The following is a 22,965-nucleotide window of genomic DNA, read 5'->3' on the forward strand; positions in this document are numbered from 1 at the left end:
ATCTCCGCCGATTATAAATCAATTTGAACGATTATTTTTTTGTTGAATAGGTATTATCAAAAGGGTGGTTTCATGCGAATTTGAAGAAAATATTTCACCCCCAAGGGTGGAAAATTGGGGATGAACTTTTTTATACGCAATATTTTCAATTTTTAGTTTTTTTTTTGTGTTCACGCATTTGAAGTCGGTTTTATTTTTTTAAAAAGTTAATTATTCAATTAGTTTTTAATGTATGAGAGTATCAGGCAAATACAAAGGTAGTTAGACTAGATTTCTTTTAACTTCAACTTGCAAATAATAATGGAGCTGATAATTTTATCATACATTTTGCATAATCTAACCATCTGAAGATGTCTGACCGTTTGCATGGTTGAAATGCCTCCAATCATGGCATTAAATCACTGTTTGAGTTTCAATCATGTTTTAAGAGGGGTACCTTTCTGATGAAGTCCCTAACAACTTATCTGCCAGATAAACTTTATTTCACAAGTCTCAGATAGAGATATCTGGCAGATAAGGTCACCTGAAACTAACCTTTAGATTAGTAGTGGTAGTAGAATTGATATAAACTTACTGATAAGCTGGAGCTGCCCGGGGTGGTTCCGTACCCGGAGGAGGGAAGCGACGCCACCGACCACCTGCGACCATCGCTGTGGACAAACATTTGGAACTCTATTAGTATAGAAATACGAATCAAAATGTTGTATCAAAAAGAAAATTGCCCCCTACTAATCTGTTTTCTCATCATCATCATTTCAGCCACAGGACGTCCACTGCTGAACATAGGCCTCCCCCAATGATCTCCATATTGCCCGGTTGGTAGTGGCCTGGGCCTTAAGCCGGTTGCAGACCAAGAGCTAAGCTAAGTTAGTTTCGTTTAGCTCGCATAGCTGACGCAGTTTTTTCATAGTCGTGTGTAGACTGAAAACTATGCCAATTCTATGGGAAACTGCGTCAGCTATGTGAGCTAAACGAAACTAACTTAGCTTAGCTCTTGGTCTGCAACCGGTATTACTGCTCCGCTACCTTTATGGGTTCTATTTTATTTAAACAAAAATGTTTCAAACCTTGTCTATTTACATGCTGGTCGAAGTCCAAGAGCAAAGCTAAACTTAGCTTAGCTCTCAAAACTGACGCAGTATTCCATAGTGTTTGCATAGTTTGCGGTTTGCACACAATCATGGAAAACTGCGCCCGCTATGCGAGCTAAGCTAGACTAACATAGCTTGGCTCTGGGTTTACAACCCTTATTATTAATCCAACAAAATCTCAAGTTTTTATTGGTGTTCTATAGCTATAAGACTTATTTTTCCCTATCACAATGTCTTCATTTCTGCTGTGTTTTTCCAGAGACATAGCCTTGTCATAAATTGGTAATTAACATGTTTACCGGAGGGACATCCTCTGGGAGTTCTCGAGTCGGATTCGCCGACCCAAAGACTTAGGTATTGCTTATCTTGAGGGTAGGATAATAATATTATGTTTGTCTCTATAATACATAATGTATCGTAATACTGAGATCATATTCTGGTGAAATTCTTTTCTTTTTTTGTTTCTTTTCGTTCTGGTGAAATCTTCTTTAATCGTGTGGGTTTTGGTCACAATTCTGGTGTGAGACTTTGAATGAAACAAGAACTCCTCAATGACCCTGCGTACAGCCAGCGTCAAATAATTCATGACTCCCAAAGTGGCCAAAAAGTAGACAACAGAACCTAATTCCAATGAGGGCTATCGTTTTAGCGCTCACCAGTTAGCGCCACTGTAGAGTAAGGTCATGTCACTTGCTAGTAGCGAAGACAGTGGCACCAACTGGTGAGCGCTAAAGTGGTAGGAGGACTATCGCATTAGCACTCATCAAGATGGCGCCACTGTAGAGTAAGGTCCTGTCAATCGCCAGGGGTGCCAACTGTTAAGTATAAAAACGATAGCCCTCATTGCAACTAAGTCGTGTTGGGAACTATTTAGCTACTTTGGGTGTCACAAACTATTTGACGCTGACTGTACATCTAGTAGAAATGTTAATATGTCTTAACTAACCCTTAACTTGACGTTTGTTTTTTTATCTTATCTTAAGCACTAAATAAGATACACTGATACAAGTAGGTCGCAAAAACATTATTAACTTAACTAGGGCGTGATTAACTCTTTCTTAAGCCATTACAAAATCAACTAAAATATCAATAATCTAATCTATCCAATCAACTTATGAGTATGTACTTACATATCCTTGGTTCTTATTTGGTTAGACATGTAAACACGAGGGAGGGCTATTAAATTTGGCATTACTACGCAAGTGCACGTATTGGCAAAACACCAGGAATCCGTGCGGTACGTTAGCTTAGTTACTGAACTAAATATGTTATTATAGCTAAATAAAGCTACGGAAATAGGGAATAGGTAAATAATAGGGATAAATGTAGCATCAGTCATACATATTTACGTATACTTACGTCAGGCCTCGACGGCATTAGGCCATAAGTCGCAAAAGGTACTCATAGCTTTTGCTAAACTCATGAGCAGAACCATAGCTTCATAAAGGTAACAACGCTCTCGCTATGGGATCCACAGGTTCTTGTAGCACTTTAATACAGCAGTTATACAGCAGGATTGGTTCCAGCTAAGATGTGAGCGCCCGTAGTGCCCACGCATACTCACAGCAGATTGCCGATCTTGAAGCTTGACTGCAACTTGATTTAATCTACCCATACCGCTTCATAAATCCGTAAGCTTTAGTGAGTTTCAGCAGGGATGAAGCGCTGCCAGGTACTCACGGCTCCAAGGAGGAGCGTCAACACGCTGATAGCTTCATAGGTGGAAAACCATCTTTTCTACTACCTATGGTGCTGTCTACCTGTCTCGATACATCGTTTCAGCCGAAAGACGTCCACTGCTGGACAAAGGCCTCCCCCAAATTCCCCCTTCTCGATACATAATGAACCGAATTTTGGGAGACCGCGTAGGTAGAGGACAGTTGGACAGGTCTACGATAGCATTATAGTTAACACACAGCTTCATGACTGCTGGTGCCCACAGCTTCATGACACGGATAGCTTCAAAGGTGGAGGATAGTTGGCCGGTATACGGCTGCAATACTCCCAATAGACCCCACTACAGTGTTGCCAGGTACTCACAGCTCCTTGCCGCGCTTGACGCTGGACTGCAACAGCGCATGGTGCAGCGGGTGCGGGTGGTGCGAGTGCGTGAAGCGGACGCCCTCCGCCGGAGACAGCGGGCCCGTGCCCGGCGAGCTGCATCTACCGGACCCGACCTGGTGACAAAAGATTCAATGTATAAAAAATCGTCCAAATCGGTCCACCCGTTTAAGAGTTACAGTGACACAGACGCTCTCTTGGTCTTTATAAAACCTCCTTTTTGCGTGGAAAACTGGGAGCCCCTCAAAAACTGGGAGTCCCTGACGTGTCTTGCTAGTATTGTATACAGAGAAGTCTTGAGTTCCTGGCTGTACAGTACTGAGGAATTGGCCGCTAAGTTACGGACATTTGTCGACAACTCTATTATTTACTCATTTGGTCATTTGCGAGTGAGCGAAAGAAGCAGATATGCCACGAGTTCTAAGAATGTAGTCGATATTTACTTGCTAATTTTTATTATTTTGGGTAACCGACGGCGCATGCCCATGTTATGAGTGTGACACAAAATTTTATTCTGAAGAGCTTTAAAGGTGATGTGGCCTTCGGGTCGGGTGACGAAAATGGGGACAACCTGGGAGAAATATACATATGCAAGTAACTCTGTATATCCGTCACCGAAATCAACTAAAACTAATACGCAAACTATATTGAAAAATCTAAATAAACCCTGAAAATAACTATCTACAAGTTCTGTTACAGTACAGTCTGTAGGTATACAAACCGGGCATAGATAACCTACACGACCCGAGATATAATTGAATTATTAATTAGAACCTCATTAGATGATTGATTAATTGCAACCTTTGTGAAAGGGTTATTGTACCCGAGAACAGCTTAGCAACTTGTTAGTAGAAAAACTTGGCTTTTTCTAGCCGAGCCCAATCCTGTCCGGTGATTACTTTATCAACAATGGTATGCCAATCACCAGCTTATGAATCAGCCAACCTAACACGAAATTTTGAACCTAACACGAAATTTTGAACCTTAAACTTAGGTGTTTAAACTTCAAAATCCATTGGTGAAATCGGTCAGTGGCAGGTTGACGTGACGGCGATTATGGTAGCAGGAAAAAACAAACAAGTTTTACTATTATGTTCTGGCGATAGCCGTGTACTATGTGTACATACAAGCTATGTGTTAAAACAACAAGAGGCGATATAATGACTTGGTACCAGAAGAGTAAATGTGTGGGGAACTTCAAGTCCGTTGAACTGACTAAAATTTAGTATAGCCTGACCAGGAACATAAAAACCCTCGCCATGTTGCGGAAAACTAATGGTACTAATTTCTTTTAATGGCAAGAGTAACTGAAAACTTCATTGACATGTCACCTTGCATGTCAGTCTATTGTTGTCAAAGTGTAAACAAACTTTATTTTAAATGTTTGCAATTGATTTTGTGAATTAAATTGCTAAAATATTTTTATAGTCGTGAAAGAAAAGTGGTTCACGATGTGTTAATGTATTTGTCGAAGAGAAATACTAAGGGTTCGGACAATATTTTCATTGAATAATGTTTCCGACCAAGGTTGTCAANACAGTCCACTATGAAAATTAGCTGTAGTCTGTTTCAACTACCTATTTTAAAGTTTTTTGTCACTTTCTAAGTTTTGAATTTTATGGAATTGGGAAAGAAGTACCGAGTTTGAAGCGTTCATGAGCAGACATTGCAGTTGAATATTCAAGTTCTGAATTTGATTATTGATGAATAATAAAATAAATCCTACTAGCTCGATTGATGGTTTCATTTAATTTATTTAAACCAGGTTACCTTTAATAATATTTTTCGTTAATTTATGAAAATATCAAATTAGCCCGTAATCCTGAATCCTGATACATAAATTTAGCCTATTAATTTAACACATGTACGACTGTACTCAGTGTTGCACTATCAAATGCAATTGAAGCGCCTCTATTCCAGGGTTTTTATGTTCCTGGTCAGGCTTTAACAATAGAGTGCTAATCTTATTCCACTTTGATCACCTGGATTAGATCACTCCATAAAGTGGACTCCAGGCGCTTTGATCACTCATGGATAAGAAAGAAGTCCACTTTGATTACCTAGGTGATCTTTTCAATTGGTAATCAAAGGACACCAAGTGTGGTGAAAGGTTGGACGAACAGTTGGACTGTTTGGCTAGTGTGGAACCGGCATTAATTGTATCCACAGATATAGATATACATAGATAACGCAAGTAACACGATCTGTATTAAAACCAAGCGTGCCGACTTTTTAATACCTACTGTGACGTCACAGCCAACATTTAGTGACGGGAAATCGTAATCGATTCAAAGATGCCGATGCCGCCGTTGCCCCAACGCACCGCTACGATCATAGAAATGGCATCGATTATATGACAGACGAATGAGATACACAGACGAATGAGATATACAGACGAATGATATTAAACGGAATGTTTAAATAGATAATATTTTCATTGAATTTTAAATAAAAATGTATAATTCTAAAACAGATTGCTTATTATAATACATCGTTGCTGCGCGGGCATTTTTCGAGCCGCCAGTGTTGTCACACATAATTAATCCTGTTTAAGATTATTTTGAGACAAAGTCACATGTAGTTTTCTTTAAAAAAAAACAATTAAATAGCTACAAAACGCTAATTAAACCTAATTGATTATACTTTTCCTAGCGGAATCCCCGTACTACTCCGCCCGCATGCCCTGCCCCTCCTTTGTGCGTAAACAAGTCGGAGCGCGCGAACAACGTCGGTCAAGAAACTTGGGATTATATTTTTTACGGAACCCTTGCGGCCTTTCCGCGGAATCCCAGGGTTCCGCGGACCACCTTTCGGGAACCGCTGGTCTAGACCTTGAGAAAGGACATAGGCTACTTTTTATTGCGAAAATTCCACGCGGACGAAGTCGCGAGTAACAGCTAGTATTTTATACGTTATTGATAAAAATATTGTTACTCATTAAACCTATTCACTAACCTCATCATCATTGTCAATCCGTTTTAATATATGTATAGTGGGGCATGCCGTTTTTTTTAACAATCTCTTCTTTTTTTAAAGGTCAATAAAACAGGTACTTTCAAAATGAATTGAACAAATGGTACTATGTTTAGTCGGAAACCAGTCTTTCCGGCCCGTAGCCGCGATCCATTTTTCTTTTAATATTGCATCTTGTGGGAAACTAGGAAAAAAAAGACATATAAATACTACAAATACACATTAATTAGAATATTTATTTATATTATTATGAGAGTTATTTTTTAATAATCATTAGTATCATTCGTCTGTCCGATATCGATAAGAATCGATTATTGATTAAAGTAGTAGAACGAACAACACTAATAGCAAAATTTGACAGACGAATGAGAAATTGCGTGTACAACGAAGTCGAAGCGATGCGCGACAGTGGCGCTTGTCCGTTATACATCGCCTCTTAACACATAACGTCAGATCAAACGCTCAAAACAAACCCGGCAATGTATCGTAAAAAAAATTGTTGAATGGTAAGTTATAGATTTTTAGGTACATTCTTGAAACCAACGCTTGGAATACTTAAAAAAGTGTTTTAAAATGAATTAACACTTAATACAATATTAAAATAACTTACCCGTGATAGGAAATATGTCCTTGCCTTTGGGAGCTCGAAGTTTTTGGCTTATTGCAATTAATTATCACACATTGAGGCATTTTTCTAGTTTTCGCGGCCGTCCGCATGCAACAACAGACGCGCGTGGACTGTAAGCAGCGGCAGCTCATTCCGATGATTTATCGGGATCGGGACACGCGAAGTAGGTGCATTCGCGTTATCTAGGTATATCTATATCTGTGATTGTATCACTATCCTACATTCTACCTTCACAAATGCATCGCACGATTGCTATATAAGGTTCGACATCTAGTCTACAAGTCTATAGTAGATGCAATGGAAATCGATATGGCGTAAACGAGCTTCGCTGTGGGAGTCTGCTTCGATAGCTTTTTATGGCGACGCTAAATGGATGATGGCGAAAAGATTTTACTATGATAAACGAAGCAATTATAATCATGATTGGTTCGGCACACTTAGATGTGATCGGAAGAACATGTGCTCTTTTTAGATTGTGTGCATTTTTCATCTGGTTAGATGCAAATTAAAGATTGGTGCTAGTCGACGTAGCACATGATGTCGTGCCCTGCGTGCCCAAACAACTGCTCGCCAGAAGATTTAATGAATGCTACTGACAACGCCACTCTTGCGGCGGAGTTTTGGGCTGACACAGTGTTGGTTTGTTGTCGAAGGTGCTAAAAGGCGTAAACAGGTTACTTTTTTAATATGGAACTGTAAAGAAGCAGAAAAGTTCATGAGTCGCGGTCACGAGTCAGAAAATGTAGTATAGTAACGTAAACTTAAGTTGACTGTGCAGTATCATAAGCTAGTATTCTTAATACGGACTCCAATACGAATCAACACTCAAGAATAGATTCAATGTTGGCTAATACTCATCAAGTGAAATATTTTTTGACGTAGACATAATATGAACTCTGTGGCGATTCTTACTCATCCAGTCGTGAGCGAGTTTCATAAGAACACCGCATCGATCTGCCTGTCCTATTGAGGTATAGGCCCGATTCTGTACAGCTATTAAAATTCCCCGTCTCCTTCTAGTTTAAGTCGATAAAAAGAGACAGCAGTAGTAATTGAGCTGTCAAACGTTAGTGACGAATGTAGTACAGACAAGGCACAACAAGGTAAGCACTGGCTTCTTAAGCAGTTGTAATAGGGGCGAGTTTGCTCCAAAAATGGATAGGCTAATGTGCTATCTGTACATAAACGTTTTGTTTAATTAACTAGGTATGCTAAGCTGAAGTGGCAATGGGCAGGGCGCAGAACTGACGGCCGATGGGGCAGCAAGGTTCTGGAGTTGAGGCCACGTACCGGAAAGCGCAGCGTGGGACGTCCACCCACAAGGTGGATCGACGACCTCATAAAGGTAGCGGGAAGGCGCTGGATGCAGGTTGCTGGATGTTTTGAGAAAAATATAGAAAAACGTTCTAGGTGTCTCCCCAAAAGGATACTTAATACCCAAAACCAAGGTGTTCGCGGAAGACCAGCTTCTTGACATACCTCTTTGCGAGCAAATGCTAATTACATGAAATAACCTTTTTTTTTTTTTCTTCTTTCTGGTCTATTTGAGAGACATTACAATACCTCTAGCATGAACAACTTTCGTCTTCGAATCGTTTGCGTATTCGACAAAATTAGATACTCAACCTTCGAATTAAACGATAACGTGACAATTTTGATCCCACCAAAAACATTCTGTAAAAAACTAGCCAAGTCTCGATGGAGCTGCTTGTTTATCTCTAAAAAGTAATGAAATCTAGACAAAGTCGTGCCAAGTCTATGGTTCCTTACTGCGATTTCTTTATTATTATAGTTAATGTTGTGTGACTTGGCCGTTGAAGGGTGACAAAACCAGGTGCTCCATGACACCATTGCACCAATCAGTCGCCTGAACCGCTACCCACTGACGATGGAAAATTGCCACTTGGAAAACGTTGATTCAACAATAACCAGTCAATTGTAGGTTCAGTAAAGCTGCGTATTTATAATGTATGATTATCTTAATAAAGATTGTTCAACGGCCAAGTCACACAACATTAACTATAATAATAAAGAAATCGCAGTAAGGAACCATAGACTTGGCACGACTTTGTCTAGATTTCATTACTTTTTAGAGATAAACAAGCAGCTCCATCGAGACTTGGCTAGTTTTTTACAGAATGTTTTTGGTGGGATTTCACTTCTTTTTGTGGAACGTGGCAAAATTATTTAACGTCGTCGTTTATCAACATTTTTTTACGATATTAAACACAAATAAACTCAACGACCTTTAAAATGGACAACGAATCAGATTGTTTTTAATTATAACATAACCTAAGCGAACCTTACAGTATAATAAACGAAATCAACGAAATGCAAATTACACAACATTCAACTTAATCGACGACTTTCTCTAGAAAGGAAAAAAATCTGGACACCGCTTGCTAGTGCTAGCGCCATCTAGCGGTGAGCGATACAGGCGAACACCACGGGGCCGGAGTAGTATTGATTATGAATGTGGTTACTCCAGATCTTCGATTTTCCTAGTTTTTATAGTTTTCCCTTTATGTGGCCATTAAACCCTAACTCTGTACCAAATTTCAGCCCTCTGAGTTAATGGGAAGTACTAGTTCTATTTTGATGATCATCAGTGAGTGAGTGAGTGAGTGAGTGTCGTAAATGCGAAACTTTGCTTTCGCTTAACTTCGGAACTAAATGACCTACAGACTTGAAATTTTGGATTTAAAGTATGTGATTATAGCTTACTAGATGACGAAAATTTCTGCGTTCTGGTCTTATCCAGAGGTTCTCAAATAGGGGCCTGAAAATGCGGCGAAATGGTTCGAGTAAAGGATGGTACGGCAGTGTTTGCTTCGCGCTCGACTTGGCGGGGGCACTGCCGTGCCCCCAGATTCTCAAAATAAGTTTCGTGCAACCATTTCACTAAGTTCACTTTACGACACGTTCACAAGGGCGTTGTTGTAGTTTTCGTACTAAATCTTTTGATGGCGATTCGAATACGCAAACGATTCGGACTCGAAAGCTTTTCGTGTAGCCGTACAGGTTTTCGAGATAGTGAATAATATCTCAGAATCAGGCACTATGTTGTACTGTTTTTTGCCTATCCTTAAGTACAACGCACTGTTGTTATAGTTTTTTGTAGTTTTTGTCCGCAAGTTCTGATGGTGACCGATAGGATAGGAGTCGTGCTGGTTTTTTGTCGGTCTTTTTGAAACTTTTAGAAGCATATCTATTGTTAATGTACAGCCGATAGCAAAGGAACTTACCACGAAATTATAACATTTGATAATGGATTTTATATCGTGTGGCATAAGGATCTAAGTCAATTGAATAGTTGTTATATAAATACACTGTGTACATGCTAATGAGAGTATCAATCATGTATCATTCCAATACATTAAATAAATTAATATAACTTTGAGTCCTGTGCAATAAAATTATCATTATCTATCTTTAATTATAATCAGTATAATTATCTCAATGACAAATAAATGATAAATTCAAGTGGTAGGTACGATGATTCCAATAAAGACCTGTCATGTCAACTCGATAAATGCATTTGCAATTACTTATGCTATTTATGTTTATTATGTTTATTTAGATTAGCCCCTTTAGTTTTCTTGAAACACTTTTAGGGGTCCAACGATAAGAGTTGCGACTGACAAAACCAAGAAATTCTTAATTCATACTGGTGGTGAAAATTCTACTTCCTCCAAATATTATAAATGCGAAAGTTTGGATGTCTGGATGTTTGTTACTCTTTCACGCAAAAACTACTGAACGGATTTTGATGAAAATTTACAGTATTATTGTTTATAGCCCAGAATAACATATAAGCTATAATTTATGACGATCTGTGATAAAATAAATTTCACGCGGGTGAAGCCGCGGGCAAAAGCTAGTTAAATACTAAATCAGACCCCTTGATGAAGACCTTAATGAAACTGATAACCTTCCTGATTACCACTAAGTTACTAAAATTATTTTTCCTAATTTCAAGATACAAAGGTGTTACTTTCTTGTTTTTAACCTTCTAAAGAGGACCAGGCGAGTCACATACTCTTCTTCTAAACCGTAACGTAAACATTACAAGTTACATAACTAGAAGGCATCTAAGCGATAACCCGCTCATTACGTTACATAACAGCGATTACTTGCTCAAGGACATCCTCATCACAGTATAGGATGGAATGGTAGATCATGTTGGTTTTCATTGCGAGATTGAAGCGATAATAGTGCAACGGTGATTATGTTGGACAGCCCGAAATGAGATCCGAGGAACGCGGGTTCTGTGGTGGACGTGGTAAACCCACTCATAACACAAGCATATTTAGCTTACCACGAGGGGCTACCGCCCGTATTCACAAACATTACTATGGTCTCACAGTGCGCGTGAACTCACAGGGTGACACACACACTGAGCTCTATTCAACGCTGTGCGTTCGATTTACTGCTTCACTTAAGCAAGTTTGTGAACGGGCGTTCTCACTATCGGGGTCTGCATTATCATCAACAGTAGGCTGTTAATGATAATGCAGACCCTATGTCCTAGGCCCTAGGCCCTATGTCCAGCAGTGAACTGCTATAGGTAGCAGTTCACTGCTGGACATAGAACTGCTATAGGTAGCAGTTCACTGCTGCACATAGAACTGCTATATAACATAGGGCCTCTGGCAATAGGCGCAACCTAGATGCAGGGCCAGAGACTTTTCTTAAGTACTGCTGGACATATGGCATCTGGCAATAGGCGCCATTTTAGCCAGGGATAATATACTTTTCACAAGTATTCACTCCACCTAGATGGAGTGCACCTTTACTGCCAAGTAGAGGAATTGACTACTGAATGTCAGAGGTAAATTCATGTCAGTTTTATTAAACCTTTGTTTGTCACCTGTCATCCGCTTTGCAATGGAGGGAAGTCGAACCTTAATTTCGAACTCCTCCTATGTTCTTCTGATTAATTTCGTTGCGGGTCCAATGACAGTTTAACTTTCCCCCGGGACAAACTTGACCTTCATTGGTTGGGTTTTTGTGGCGGTCAAGCTGTAGATCCTGGCTACACAGGAGTTGCAGTGGTGGGAATGAGAGGTGGGAATAGTCCCGTACTGAATGTCATTGCTCTCTCCCAACCTCATTTTAACGAAAACAACGAACAAATAGCACTTAATTAATACTACTCCTTCGTTTTTACTGTGGCATAATAAGTGTTTTCATTTACCCAGGGGATAGGTCGGAGGCTCATCTCGTATATTTTCCTTATTGTTTAATCTGGGCAAAGGGACAATTTAATACAGGTCGTTTGTGCCATTTGCGTATTTGATACTGCCTGGATGTTTAGCTACCTACTTGTAGAAAATTCACAACGAAGTTTTCGTAATACATAATTATATTTTAACTAGCGGCCGCCCGCGACTTCGTACGCCCGGATCCCGTTTTACCCCCTTTGTTTCGTTTCGTAAAATCCTTTCTTAGCGGATGCCTACGTCATAACATTTACCTGCATGCCAAATTTCAGCCCGATCCGTCCAGTGGTTTGGGCTGTGCGTTGATAGATCACTATCTCAGTCAGTCAGTCACCTTTGAGTTTAGAATGTAAGGAAGAGGTTATCAATCGATTTTTATTTTCAAATTTAATTTCGCGCACCAAAATAATCGAAACTGAATCTTCAAACAGCTTCTATTTACATGGAGTCATCGTGATCATCTGAACAAAGTTCGCATCATTGATACAATTAATATTTCATACATCAGCTATCGTTGGGCACATTCCATTCAGGCAATTGATACTAATACGTCGGTTAGTTCTGGTCGCTGACACGATGTGATCGAATCATAACTACAGCACATGCGAAGAATGCAATAAAAGATTTGAATTTGAAAATAAATCTACTAATTGTAATAAGCCTGATTCAAACTGAAGATAGATCATAACTACAGCACATGCGAAGAATGCAATAAAAGATTTGAATTTAAAAAGAAATCTACTAATTGTAATAAGCCTGATTCAAACTGAAGTCAAGTCTCAACTCACAAATTATTTAACAATTACCATTAATCGAGTGTAACACCAGCTCGCAATAAGCGTTTTGATAACTCCTTTTATAATGCGAACAGCTAGGGACTGGAATTCGCTGCCTGCTGCTCTTTCCTAAACACTATAATCCGAGCCTTTTCAGGCGAGAGTGAATAGGCACTTACAGGGCAGATATGTGCCATCCTAGACTGCATCTTTAACACAGTGCGATTGCGGTCAAATACCAGCCTTGTAATGCATAAAAAACATCCATCATGCATACATATTATGGCATTGCACTCGTTAGCACACAACTAGACAAGGACAGCACACGTTTCTTATCTAACGTTACAACCGCGAATGTCCTCTGCGGCTGCAGCTTTCGCAGTTACGATATTATGCGGTGTTGAGTAAACCTATCGCGTTGCGTGCATCATAATGATAAAATGATTAATGATATAGGGTGGTAGTACATCGATCTAACGCGTGGCATCATCTGACAGCGTATAGCAGTACTGCTAACGGAGTGTCCTAGCTGGGCTACGATTGACTGGTGTTGGTAGACATCTTTTCCGATTATACGACCAAAACGACCACTCTTGAAAGAGTGTAGCGACGAAGAAATACGACAAAACGGAGAAAGTGTACACGTTCAGGCGATAGAATATAGGTTCCCAAACTTATTTGAGACGCGCCCCCTTTCGCCTATACAAAAAATTCCGCGCCCCCCCTCCTCCAGTCAAGATTATTTATTGGTCGTATCGAGCAGTCTGGAATGCATTCTCTCAGCGGTCGCAGGTTTTTTATACGATAGAACTTTTTACAGGGATATCCTGTATTTATGCGATTTACTGAGGACTCTCTCTCTCTTCGCACACTTCTAACTGTGTACTCAATCTCTCTTTAACATTTATTTTCCTACTAACGGCTCTAACTGACAAGGACGCAGCACACGTTTCTTATCTAACGTTACAACCGCGAATGTCCTCTGCGGCCGCAGCTTTCGCAGTTACGATATTACGTGGTGTTGAGTAAACCTATCTATCGTGTTTCATGCATCATAATGATATAGGACGGTACTACGTGGCCGAAACAACGTATATTTTGTGCTGATTTCACAGTAGAATCTTTTCAACTCTGCTCTATCTCTAAACCGTCTGAACAAAGCTCTCAAACGCCTCAAATGGAACGAATAAAGTGTACGTTTAGGGTGAGTTATTCATTGTATAAACTTATGTAGGGCCAGCCTGTATCAAAATGTGTGAGACTATTAATGATAATACATACTAGTAGTAGATCATATAAAAAACAATCCAGGGTGACTAACTATGACATAACCGATTGGTTTTAAATGCTGCAAAAAAGACGTCGTGAGAATATGCAATTTAACTACCACTACCAACTAAGAATACCGTCCAAACTTGTTTATTTAATTGGGAATCCAATCATCTTTACATCAGTCACATTCGGCAGTCACGATTAACACATTCTTTTAACATTTGCAACGATTAACAACCATAAATAGAAAAAGCTTGTTGGAACTAAAATGACATGAATGATACAAGTCCTGAAGAATGTTGAATAAAAATAGATACATACAGGGTGGAAACGATAAGTCATCTCACTCGACTCCATTATTTCAAAAGTATACAAGATATCGAAAAACTGCTTACTCATCCTGAAAGTCTCTATCAAACGGTATCAATAAAATAGGTCACAGAATAAACTGGATCTATCCGAAAATTCAATGTTTTTAGTTCAGAAAATTCGAGCAGCACACTATTTGTATATTGTAAACTATATTTTTTGAACTAAATCAATTATTTTATTTATTTCTTACAATGAAACCCCTTAAATAGCTCTAAGGTTACGGGTCAGAAAGGTGCTGAGTCGGTTTAAATATGTTTCAAGTACTATGTATTTAATTTCTAATACAAATCGACTGAAGTCTAGCAATAAAAGTCTACCCCTTAAACAGCCCGCCCTAAGGCGTTAGGTCAGGAAGGCGCTGGTCGGCAAAAGTGGGCCAGTCCGCGCCCACACGCCATTCACTGGGCAAATGGAAAATCTATTCAGATGGCTAAACAATGCGGACTTACTTTTTACTTACTTGCTGTTGTAAGTAGGAGTTCTTTGATACAAATGAGGAGTGAACAGTATTTATAAATGAGTGCGTAAAGAAAGATTTTAATTTATTTTGGGACAACAACTCTGGTTGAAGAATTTTCATATCTTTCTAACTAGAAAAGTCTTCTTACCATCAAAGTGTTAACAGTTAGTTAACAAATCTAAGGCAAGGTTTTTAGAATGAAAAAATGTGTCCCTCAGCCAGCACTGGCGTGCAAAGCAATAGACTAAAATCACTATTAAAAATGCGAACATTTGTAATTAATGACGACTTCACATCGGCTTCTCTGATAAGATTTTCATAGCAATCACATATTATAGCAATAGCTGTGCATTCAAAACTGAGAGCAACTCGACTTACAAATTATGTAGTAGGTACGTAAGTACATGAGTTTGCTTAGCCTTAGTTCAGTGTTGCTACAGTCGTGGTCTGCAGTGTCTGTTGTTTGTTATCGTCAGATTTAAATGTAATGATACTTAACACTCTATACACCCTGTATATTGTCTATGCACTCACCACGAGCGAAAGCCGGTGGTGCGGGGGCGGCGGCGGCAGGCGGGACGGCCGTCGCGATACAGTGCACTGTTCTTTCTGCAACAGACAAACCAATTTATGTTTACTATAGCTATTTACTCTGTAAGCAAAAAAGGGATATGTGAAAGAGGCAAGAGGCAAGGAACTAATCAAAAGTAGGAGGTTTGTAACAATCAAACATTCTCCAAATAAGAAGTGTACTGATACAGAAGTCATACTCTTTTCAGTGATACTTACTACATTACTTGTAACAGTTACAAACATATTTTTATCGCCATCATCAGCCATAATATGGCGTCCTCTAAAAGGCGTATTGCTTCGGGCTAACCCTACAAAATTATAGGAGAGTGCTGAAAAGAAGCAGCGCGAGAAATTCACCTATTTGTCAGTCTGCCTCTTTTTCAGAGGCCTGTAAGTAAGTAAATAAGACAAGAAAAATCTCCTCTCATAGTTTCAGTGCAATGTACTGCAAACGAAATGCAACGACATCGTTCTTTGCTGCTTTTCTCACGTGTTGGTTTTCCGCTTTTCTATCTGTAGCTTATTGGTATTTTACAATTTCCAATTCTCTGTCACAGCTAATAAGAACTAAAATAAAGCTTTTACTTACTCAACATTAAGTTTTCACTTACCACGTGGACGGACAACGTCGGCGCGGACTTGCCGAGAGCTGATCGGCGCATGCGCACGAGGTTGCTGGTCCGCGACCCCTTGCCTGCATCTGCAAACAAAAATATAATTTGGTGTACATATTCGTGCGGAAGAAATTTTTAATGGTTGGATTGGAACTGGTCAAGTATTCATCATTTGAGCCACAGGACGTCCACTGCTGAACATAGGCTTCAATGACTTCCACATCGCACGGTTGGTGGCGGCCTGCATCCAGCGCCTTCCTGCTACCTTTATCAGGTCGTCGGTCCACCTTGTGGGTGGTCAAGTATTACTGATACTGAACTAATCTAGGTTTTGGATACAACGTTAACCAAAAAACATCGAAATACACCTCCAAAACGAAGACCAGTCCAAGAAATAAGACAAAGGGAAATAGATATAAAACAACTTATGACCAAGTCAACGACGATTCCATAAAATAATGCTTAACAAAAACCTAACGCAAATTGAATAGATAGATCGTTTTTATAATAGACCATGGCAATCTAAAAGATACTGCTCTTTATTAACTCCCCTGCTGCTCTTTATTAATAAAAATAAGATCCACAATGCTATGACCAAATCACTTCCTAAATGAGTCAACAAACTATGAAACTACTAGGCCTCTTAACAATTGATATTACATAGCAACAATTATCAACCTTATCTCAATACCCACACGTACCAAACAACAACTGCGGTCGACTGTACGAAATAAGGAAACCATACGAAAACGTGGTTCAAGGGAACTAATGAGGTAGAACAAAGAGTTCTGATATAAAAACTATAATACCATTAAGATCATCTGATACTTAAGCATTTGATTACATTTATAAAGTATTGGAATTACTGATAATGCAAGAGTTTCCAGTTTATATTGTACAGTCAGCGTCAGATAGATCGAAGCGTCTAAGATACCCAAAATAATCTGATATTAAGACATTAGTGGCATATATCCTGCTGTAAATGCCCGTAAGTTTCAGCAAAATGACACCTACTGCTGGAAAAAACCCAAGGATTCCCATGACTGGCCTTGCGCTGCCCGCATCCAGGTACCACTTATGAGACAAAAAGTCTAGGATCAGATTTCACGTATCGAAAGTCATCATCATCATCAGAACATTTAGTCCCCTACTGCAGGATCTCTTTCTTTTCTAATCTAATTTACCAAAGGAGACTTAATCCTACACGTCACACGCTTGTGACGCTGGCCAGACGGGTTGGGGGTTGGGGAGACCTGATGTTCACATAATTGTCCCTTAGTCGCCTTTTACAACATCTACGGGAAGGATGGGAGTGTTCCTATTTTACTCTGCCAGAAACCACACGGCTAACTTCCTCTAATAACACACGAATTCACCGACTGAGTTCCTCAAACAATATTGATTAAAATGTGACGGTGAATCATCGGTGATTCCTATCCGTCACGATGATCCATCCATTAACTTTAGCATCTTATACGTGACTAAGCCAAGATCATCGTGCACGTACAGGCAGTAACGTACGGTATAAAACAAACACTAAACCGGTTTACTGGATAACAGCCATAATTTATTATTGTTGTGGCTCTTTGTTGCAATTTGTACCTACTCCGCATACAGAATACCTACATTCACTTCAAAATAAACTTCGCACTTTAACCAAAGGCTTTTGCAACTTTATGTATGTTGTTAGACAGACAGACAGGTTGAGATTTAAATGAGCTACTTGGCGCCACTGTCTCTTACTCTATAATGCCCTCCAACCGTTTCAGCAATGACCTTCAACTGTTTCAGCGCACGCCAGTTGCCACCACCAGAGTGGCTAGTCCTGGAACTCGCTAAAAATCCTGTCAATCGCTAGTCATAAGTACTCGGAAAAGGGCCTAAGGTACATCCTATTCTACAAAATTTAATTTGAGTGGCTAGACAATAGAGCCAATTGATGAGCGCAAAGACAGCAGCTCTCATTGCGTGAATGGGCATCTCCCGGGAAAACTCGCCCCATCAATATCCCATCTGAACCAGCTTTGATCATCAAGAAACCCAATCAACATAAGAACATTCCTAATGAAGGCATTACAAGCCTTGAAACATTACTATATTGTTAACATGCTCGGCTTTCTGTAACCAATGGCACTTAGCACACTCGTCGACTTCTGTTGTTGCAAGAATTTGGAGAGTTCCTAGAACATACTATCTTTAAAATTTTCTATTAGATGACTTTCATTTCTAGTTTATTGGAAACGGCCGAAAGGTTAATGGATAAGCCAGAATACATTAATTGTTGTCACCATATCAACTTTATGCCACTTTTACCTGACCAAACCCCGATGACGGAGCGAAGGCGGCACGCCCCCGCCGCGCCTAGAATACAAGTTTATAAATACCGCCAAAAGCAATATTTATTTAGAGTTCCCATCGCGTAATATCGTGCGAATCGCTGACGATTGAAAGTTGTTAAGAGTTAGTGATGTTTGGGGTCGACACTTTCGTCGGAAGTATATCGATAGTAGTTTATGTAGAGAAGGTGATTTTCTTAATCGATTTCCCATTGTTTGAGTAAGCGAAGACTAGGTATTCTAAGATTTCTATTGGCCAAAAAGTAAGCGATTCTAATGGTCGTTGTATCTAAGTCGCATTAGATTACCATTAAAAATCGCAGATTTTTAGGAGCTTAAAATAAAGAACTACATGAGACTCAGGATAAATAACAGGGCTAATTTAACCTCTCTAACCAAGTTTGACAAGTATTTCGAAAGACGTAGAAAACATAAAAACAACTTGTAGGTACTGTACAAACAATACTAAGACCTTAGTTACGTGGGACACTATTTAAGTTGTGAGCCTAACTATGAAAACAAAGTAGTTTATTATTAAAATGGTATTGATTGCGTTTATTGGTATTGTCTTTCATGATTCATGTACTTTTTAATGTGTCCGAAACACTTTTCATAGCATTTTTTCCACTCGGCTTGAGGCACCTCCAAAGCATGGTTTTTGACCGCACCGACAGTTGCTTTTGGCTACATAAATCGCTGTTCACGCATTTAATTTTAATATATGGGTACCAAAAGAAGTGTTTATATTCCAAGCAAGAATTTTGTAGCGTTAGACCTGTTTATTTCATATTTTGAGTGTTCAAATAGTCAGTTGTTTGACGAGACGTGTAAAAGCTCACATTTTCGTCACGAATGGCGATTCGACTATGCTGGTCAATTTCCCTTATTAAACTGAAGACTTTTGGAAGAAAAGTGGCTGTTTACTATTAAAAATTAACCATTCTAAATTTCTCTAGTGACGCTTCTATCATATAATCGGATATTTCGGAAAAATAGGCGACCGTTAGTTTTAAAGTGTTCCGAGCGCATGGGACTTTTGTTGGCATTGGTTCATCTTAAAACACCTCCATAGTCGATAGCTGTTTATTTTCAGTATCATTATGCATAGGACCTTAATTCGTCAACTGTCACAATTTAAAGAACGGCTTTTATAGCTTGTTAAACGTATTTATCAAACATTTCCAAGGACTAAACGACACAAGCGTCCTATTGAGCGTTTGAAAAATTTTGTGACATCCAGCGAGAAAAAAACGTATTAACCATAATATGGTCATACAATATTTTATTACTGCTAGTGGAATTAATGCCTAGGATTATCTCAATCCTATGATATATCACATGACGAGGTTTCTCTTCCATTTTTTTTACAACATCAATGTTTTCCGCCACTATTTGTCATTTTGGACTACTTTCGCAAAGTTCACTGGTTAGCCAATGACATACAATATTATATTTCTTAAACTATCATTTTACAATGGTAAAGGACAGATCTTAATCACCAAAATAGAAATTTAGCTGACCGCTTCAGTTTTGTATTGATTAACCACGTCGAAAGTCATAATAAATCTTCGCGCGAAAATTTCCGCAAGTCAATTCCATGTTTTTGTAGTCAAGATAATTTTCAGTTCAATGTTAATAATACAAAACGTGCTCAAATGATAAAAAGTTTTGAATAAGGTTGTAGTCAAAAATGTCAAACTTTTCATTAAAAGTATCAGATGTTGTCTAACAACACGTTATGTTGTCGAGGCTCACAACTTAAATAGTGCCCTAGTATTGACCCCAACAATGCGCCAACATCGTGATTTTTGTTTTTAATTCATTCAAATGAATACTGTAAAAGAATGTAAATATGCAATTTAATTTACATAAATCATCCAGCTATGTATTTTTCAAGTACGAATGTTTTGTAGTGGCGTTTATATTTATTGAAGAAAAATTACCAAGTGAATACGAGTTAGAACATAAATCGGTCGAATTTTATTCACTTCATCACTAGAGATTTGATGCGCATCCACGATAAAATTGCATAAGTGGCAAGTATAAAACTTGAGATAAAAACGTCACATCACCGACGTTTGTGTTATCTGCTAATTGAAAGTGAAACCTGATTATTTATGTTTTTGGGACACAGATAAATCAGCAGTTAGATGTGAAAACTGCTGTGACAAATTTATTGCTACATTAAAAAGTTGTGAGCTGTCAAAATTGACAGGTTTGACGTTAGCATAGGCCGTATCGGATTTCGAAGCACGAAATCTGTTGAGGCAACTGCTCCTTTTGTTACATAGTGGTTTATTGTGTTGGAATCGACACTAGAGTTGCGTAAAGTTATTAAGAAATCTCTCGCGGTGAGCCTGAACCACAAAATAAAATTTAAAAGTTAATAGAAATGTTTAATTTCCAGCCTCTAAGAACAAAGAAGGGAAATTGAAAGCTTTAATTTTCAAGGAGAGCTATTTCCTCCAACAATTATATAGCTATGCAGCCTCTAGCCTCGAAATAGGAATTGAAACTCTATTATTTTAAGTCTAAGGCCCAGAACAGACGGTGAAACGCAACTGCAACTTTCTGATGATTCTTATGAATGAAACTGAAACTGAAAGTTTCAAACTGGTCGCGTCATGTGTGGTCTCTCAGCGGACGCTATGGCAGAAACTTAGATGCAACTCAAAAGTAACTAGCAGTTGCTGTTCTGGGCCTAAAGAAGCATCAGCATTTATCTAACATATTGTAGACTACGTACTTCCCAATAAAGTAGAAATGAATAGACCACAGCCGCTTACAGTTGCCTTTACGTATATAATATGCTTGTAAAATATCGATAAAAATTCCACAAGAGAGCTTGCAGTGTTACAGCAACTGTACTATATCGGACGTATAATCGAGAGTACACGTGAGCGAGCCCACATAAAACCAGTCACACGCATGCAAATAGACAAGAGACAACGGCACAGCATACAAAGTGTCTCGTAACTATAATAAAATAAGGATGGCGATTTCAGATCGATGAATCGAAAAATCGATCTTCAAAAAAAAACTGTCTGTTCTGCTGAGATTGCTATCGGCCATCCACCAATAGCTTTGATCTACGATCACATCATGAACCTTAACCAATACTACCATTAATAAAAAGTTACTCCTAGTATGAACGTCGGATTAAAATGACATTTCCACACTAAATCTTTCTTTCTAAATGTCAATTTAAGACAGGGTTCAACTAGGGTGTAACTTTTATTAATAAGGGGGTAAGACTTCGATTCTCTCTGAATGAACTCTCCAGCCTTCGATCCCGAAATCGATATTTTTCATGAAGACTTCCCAAATGCCATCCCTATCTCAAATGACGACACTATCACGCGTATCGTGGAAATAAAAATGCATCAGAACGTTCTTTCGTCAATCGTTGGGAATGTACAAACGGTTGCAGCTTGGCATGATCGCCAAGAACCGTTTTTATGGAAGGACGCATGAAGGTGACGAAGTAAAGCTGCTTTCAGAACTGCTTATCCTCCTGAGACCCCCGGTGTCACTCGTGACACTTGTGTATATATTTTTTTTACAGCGCCATTTATAAGTATTTATGAAAATTAATAAAAGTGTGTGAAACGTTGGAATATGTCACATATCCAAAAAATTGCTATGCCTCGCACGAAAGGGTTTTTGATTTTGTAAACATTAATTGAAATTTTGAATTCGCGCGACCTCCGACATGACACATTCCAAAAAAAGAAAATATTATTTATAATAAGTTTTTTGGTATTGTTTTGTGTTTTCTGTGTGCTACGGTAATATATCTCTCAGATTGTGCGATAAAACTATTAAAATGTTTCTATTGTAATAAGTATTTTCGTCAATTAATTCGAGTGTCACTGGTGACACTTTGGGCACTCGTGATTTGAAATGTGGTCCTTTTTAGGATTGTCTGATGGTAACGTCAAGTCAATTTTATGCAACTTTGATGATACTGATGATGAAAAAATTGATGCTCCATCCTCAGATCAGACCCTGGATATCATCCAAGACCAGAGTACTTGTCAATACCAATCAAATGAGTCAAAACTCGAGAGACTTACATCGTTTAGTCACAGAGTTTCTATGGCTACCTTCCGTCTCCATCATCAGATCAGCTCCATGACCTCATTATATTGAAGTCTCATCTGAGTTACATGTCTATGCAAAATTTCAGCTCAATCGGTTGGCAGGAAGTAGCTCTAATTCAGCTTCCAAGATTTTACTCAAACATACATTCACACATTTATAGCAAGTTAAATTAAAGTTTGTAGTAACAAGTTCAATAAAAGCTGTTAAAAAGTAAATCTTATATGATTCTAAACAATTGCAGATCAATTTGAAACTGAAAACACCTATTTTACCATACCTGAAGTAATTAAAATATTAATTAATTTAATGTCTTTGAAACCCGTAGTGTCACTGGTGACACCCCCCATTTTGGCGTATGTAGGGGGGCTAGATTTTTTTTCGCATTTTTTGTTAGTTGTACATATGAAACTTAGCCTGCCTTCCAAAATTCAAGACAATCCGACAATTTTTAGGGGTCTGGGTCTCAGGAGGTTATGATAAAAT

At 38.8% G+C, this 22,965-nt stretch overlaps 1 protein-coding gene across 1 annotated transcript in view; it reads right to left on the minus strand.

Moving 5' to 3' along the window:
- Nucleotides 1–22,965, minus strand: part of dop (microtubule-associated serine/threonine (MAST) protein kinase dop) — a 136,316-nt gene that overhangs the window by 52,057 nt on the left and 61,294 nt on the right. The window contains exons 9-12 of the mRNA XM_028322698.1: nt 16,040–16,128; nt 15,390–15,464; nt 3,132–3,268; nt 575–650 (exon numbers count right to left, since the gene is read on the minus strand). Coding sequence (XP_028178499.1) covers nt 575–650; nt 3,132–3,268; nt 15,390–15,464; nt 16,040–16,128 — 377 coding nt within the window. The remainder of the gene's footprint in view (nt 1–574; nt 651–3,131; nt 3,269–15,389; nt 15,465–16,039; nt 16,129–22,965) is intronic.

This window comes from Ostrinia furnacalis, unplaced genomic scaffold (genome assembly GCF_004193835.3).
Source record: "Ostrinia furnacalis isolate ACB-3 unplaced genomic scaffold, ASM419383v2 OfSCF7708, whole genome shotgun sequence".
Lineage (NCBI taxonomy): Eukaryota > Metazoa > Arthropoda > Insecta > Lepidoptera > Crambidae > Ostrinia > Ostrinia furnacalis.